This window comes from Athene cunicularia, assembly GCF_003259725.1.
Source record: "Athene cunicularia isolate RWA chromosome 3 unlocalized genomic scaffold, athCun1 chr3_part1, whole genome shotgun sequence".
Taxonomy (NCBI): Eukaryota; Metazoa; Chordata; class Aves; order Strigiformes; family Strigidae; genus Athene; species Athene cunicularia.
In genome coordinates this window covers 104,740,361-104,745,039 of record NW_020799097.1, presented here as the reverse complement: position 1 = coordinate 104,745,039, position 4,679 = coordinate 104,740,361, and the positions used below count along the sequence as shown (strand labels likewise).

The window sequence follows — 4,679 nt, the reverse complement described above, 5'->3', positions numbered from 1 at the left end:
GGGGGGGGGGGGGGAATGCAAGCAAAACAAGCATGATACATTATAGGTCTTCCTTTCTTAACTATTTCTCATTCAAATCTTACCTTCCATAGTTGATACCTCTGAAGTTATTTATATATAAAAAAAAAATAAATCAATCTATTACCTCCCCACCTTTTCTAAACACATTGAGATACTCTCTTATGGAAAAGAGATAATGTATGTAGGTTTATTATTGAGAATTAGTGGGAATGGGAAATTAAACCAGACAATTCAAATCAAAAGCTTGCCCTTATGCAGTATACAACCATTTTATTCTAAGTTGGCTTGTTTCTCTCTACAAACTTCTATTCCAGTTTTAAATGATCCTTCTGAAAACAAAGTCAAAGCTTCAAAGTAGCCTCCTTACAGACAAATCTCCGTGACTACCATTATAATTAGACATCACACTTTCTAACTCATTTAGTGTAATCCAAGCTGCTGACCATGTAAGTCCTCTGCAGTGACCCAGTTTGCCACTTATGTGGTTTATGAGCCATATGGGATCTGCATGCCCAAAATTTCATCTGCTCCTCTCCCTACAAATCCTCTCTTGTAAGGGAAAAAATGCCTCATTGTGCAAATAAAGGAAACATTCTTCATTCTCTACAGATGATAGAGGAAAAGCATTATGAATGCCAAGTAAATAAGGGAGAAAAAAGTGCATCCTTCATTTCTATTCCCTTCCCAGCTAAAATGTGGGTGGACAAAACACGTAGCTGTGTGTACAGCATCTGTCCCCACCAGTGCCAACGTGTGACAGCCAGCAGTGACCCATTTGCTGACCACCACCAACGAAGAGGTCAGATCCTCACACCACCTACCTCAGTGACAGATCACAGACAGCTGGGAAATGAGATGTTCAAATGTTTTTAACCTTAAAGCCCACATCCCTAAAGCACAGGCATCATAGGTACCTAAAACTGCAGAACAACGGTCAAAGAAGAGTTGGTCTATCCTTGCTGAACACTGATATTGTTAAGAAATCAAATAGTAAAGAATTCCCTGATCCTTTGGGTCCTCCAGACATACACTGTCTTCCTGTCTTAAATTCAGCCCTCCTGTCTTCCTTTTTATTTTGGTATGTATAAGGTTTGAAAACAAAAAAATACCCTCTACAAATCCTTGGCCACGATCTGTAATCATGTCCATTTCATGTAACATGAGGCCAGAAATAGTTTTCTCAACCTCAAATCAAAGGAATGAAGTTCGGCCCTTTGACATAAGATAAAATAGCAATCTTCTGCACCAATAATTTAAAGTGTCTCTGCTGAAATGTTTTGTTAAAACCCAGCAGTTTTTACATGGAATTATCTGAAGTAGTTTTGGAGTTCTGAACCCTGCCAAAGATGAGGGCAGAGTGCAGGAGAAATGCCTAGGAGGAAAGTCTACATAGCACAACTTGATGGTGTAAACAAAGAGGTGGATGCTGAAGTGGACAGTCATTTTAGAGCAGGACACAGTGCATTGGACAGTAAGAGTATCAGGTGTGCTTCAGCTCTGGGAAAAAAATCAAGTATTTTCCAGGAACTGACATATGCATGAAATTCCTAACATAAAATTACTATTAAATAATGGTCATAGAATATTGTTCAAGCATTTGGTTTTGCCTTATTAATGAGGTTTATACAGCTCTGCTAAAAACTGCAAGCTATACAGTGTTTAGAATATGTATTATAGCTGGATTCCAGAATTTTTTCATCTACAAAATAATCACTGAGGTCAATGGGAGTTCTGCAAGCAATAAAGTATCCAGGACTGGGATCAGAAAATAAACAATCTATATTGTTAAAATACAGTATGTTTGCTGGCACAGAGGGGAGGAAAAAAAAAAAAAAAGTCAACAATGGCTTGAAGAGGGTGGAGTGAATTAGAAAAGCTAAATCAAATAAAGCCCAGACCCAACTGCTATAGATTTTTCAGCCTTGGTGAAAGGCCCCTTTCTTATCAGATCATCTCCCTTCAGGTCAGAAATACTATTGGCTCTTCAAAATCGATTTCAGGATTAAAGCCTATATTTACAGTTTGTTTGAAATAAGCCCCAGGCTAAAGTAGTTGAAGTTTCTCATACACACAGTCCCTTACAATCTGCCCTCAACTGAAGACTGGAATACCAGTTATCCCTCGATTTCATCATTTCCATTATGCCATAATAAATACTTGCACCGAAAACATCGGGGAATGGAAAAAGGCAGCAGGGTAGATGCATGGGATCAAATGATACACATGAGCACACATACAAGTTGTGCAATGAGATCCCAAAAGGGCTGTGGCAGAAGATAAAGTGCCTTGTGCCTTCCACCGGAATCTGTTTGATCGCAGACCTTGCTGGGTAGCCTGTTTTTAATTAGCAAGCAACAGCCTCCCCCTAGCTCCAAGACTGCACACAGCAGGCACGGCTGGTCTGCATAAATCAAGTTGCCCACAGCCAAATCTGGCACGGGAAGTCACGCTGCCCGAGAGAGACCCCAGAACTATCTGCAAGTCAGGGGCAGGGTCAGATGTGCCAAGTGCCCTACTCAGCATGCAAGGGTAGGCACCTCTGAACCTGCTGCAGCACTTGCACGCTGTTGTTGCAGCATTATGATTAATGCAGAAGCAGTCAATCAAACTGGTGAAAAAAAGAAATAATTATAGCCACCAACTGAAAGGAATTAGTCTGTCATCACTACCCTGGAAAGGAACATATAAAATAGTGTAACACAATTAAAAAACGACAACAAATAAAATGGAGCTTTGCAATTCTTTTACACCTGCCAACTTCATCTTTTACTTGTTAAACTCAAAACAAACATCCTTTTAACTTGGAGACACACCTAACTGTTACATGAGCTTACTATCAGTGAATAGTTAAACTGAATATTAACTCAGCAATTACCTTAAACCTGCTGTTTGATCTTGCAACCTGCGCTACACTTTGTTAGAAGATGCAAAATTGGCCCCACATTGCTACTTCTGTGTCTCAAAAACTGGCAGCCCTGGAAACCTGTACTGGCTAATTAACCAGATTATTTATGGTACAGTACATGTCAGAAGGGAATTACCAGCATACAATTATAAACTCTTCTTTAACCACGTGCTGCAGTTTTCTGCTCTCTTCTGTATCATTCTAATTGGATTCAGCTTCTGCTGAGAGCTTGGCTGTTCACACCCAGCCTGAACAGGTTAGAGAAAGTGATATATCCTGCTTTCCACTAAACCACTAGTGCCACTGTCAACACCCAGGTGTGGCTTCCAGCAGCCTAGACCACTTGCACAGGCAATTGTCTATCCCTTGTAGGAAACCAGAGTGAGAAAGGATCTGTAAATTATTTGGACACAAAAAGGTATGTGAGGAAAGCATGGAAAGGGGGCAAAAGGGATGAGGTCTAAACAACCTCCAGACTGCCAGCATTTTCAAAGGAAATCCACAAAAATGACTCTTCCTCCAGAGTAGCTCAGTTCTGCTTCTGTCAGGCAAAGGTGTTTATCATGAAAGCCAAGATAAGTTTTCTATGAAATAACTGCAAGTATGAGGACCCTCCTTTCCCATCAGCCCTCTTTTAATCCCCCAGAGAAGTCAATGAGTCAGACAAGGCTGCTACATGTTTCTAAAGCTGACAGACCTTTTAAAAATCGAATTTGCCTTAATTCCTTTTAGTTTTACTACTTTTCTTCCTCCCAATTCTGCATGCAGCTTAGATAAAAAAGGGGAAGATAGCTGATAAATATTAGGACGAGAAACATAATTAAAACATATACATGGAACGATTTTTAGCAGGATTACAGAGTGCAGGATGAAAACAAGTCAGGGGTAAAACACAAGCCCAGGCTTCAGCCTCCCTAGATGGGAAGGGAGGCTCAGCTTCCAGGAAGGCTCACGGGCCACCATTTACAGTGCTGCAATGGGAGGTTTTCAACACAAAGGCAGTTTTCTAACAGTTTTTAGCACACATTAGTGTTGCCCATTTTTCACAGCACTTAATGCCTTAGGTTTGATCAAACCGCACCCTGTTTCACACTGGTCTCAAGACAAAATGGCATTCATTATGTTATTTAGCTATGTTCAAAACCCTAAGTGTTCTCCTATGAGGCAAAAGAAAGGGAAAAATATTACCAACAGAAAGCAATGAGAAGAAGCAGCAGAACAAATGCTTTAGGGTACTTACACTTCCAGCCCAAAGCTCGGTTGATTTTCCTATTAGTTTATAATATACGTACACTGCTTCTCCCTTCTTAAAATTTACAAAGCGACAATCTGGGCCTTTAAAATCCTGCATTGCCTTCCCTCGGCACATTAACACTGTCCAAAGAAAAAAAATAAGAGTATTACTTTAAAAATAATGATAAAAGTGTTTCATGAAAAGGATCTTTGCTAACTGGCAGAAGACAAGACCGCCCCACACGCACCAGTTTCCTATTTTCCAGATTGGGTCAAGAGATAAGAACTTAACTGGAGGCATAAGCAGAATAAGGTATTAATTTAAAACGAAGCAAGCTCACTGATCAAGACAAGCATTTGACAAAGCACTTGAGAACTACATTTCAGAAGTGCACTACGAAGCTAATTATTAGTATTAAATTGGGCTGAAAGATGACATCTGTGTCCTAGCGACTCAGCCCTGAAATTAATGAACGCATAAACAACAACCAGAGAGCGGGTTTATCACACGGGGGGTTTT

The 4,679-nt window shown here is 40.2% G+C and overlaps 1 protein-coding gene across 1 annotated transcript in view; it reads right to left on the bottom strand.

Moving 5' to 3' along the window:
• The window catches only part of MIA3 (MIA SH3 domain ER export factor 3), a 31,050-nt gene that overhangs the window by 22,159 nt on the left and 4,212 nt on the right, over positions 1-4,679 (bottom strand). The window contains exon 2 of the mRNA XM_026844640.1: positions 4,167-4,300. Within this exon, the coding sequence (XP_026700441.1) occupies positions 4,167-4,300 (134 nt within the window). The remainder of the gene's footprint in view (positions 1-4,166; positions 4,301-4,679) is intronic.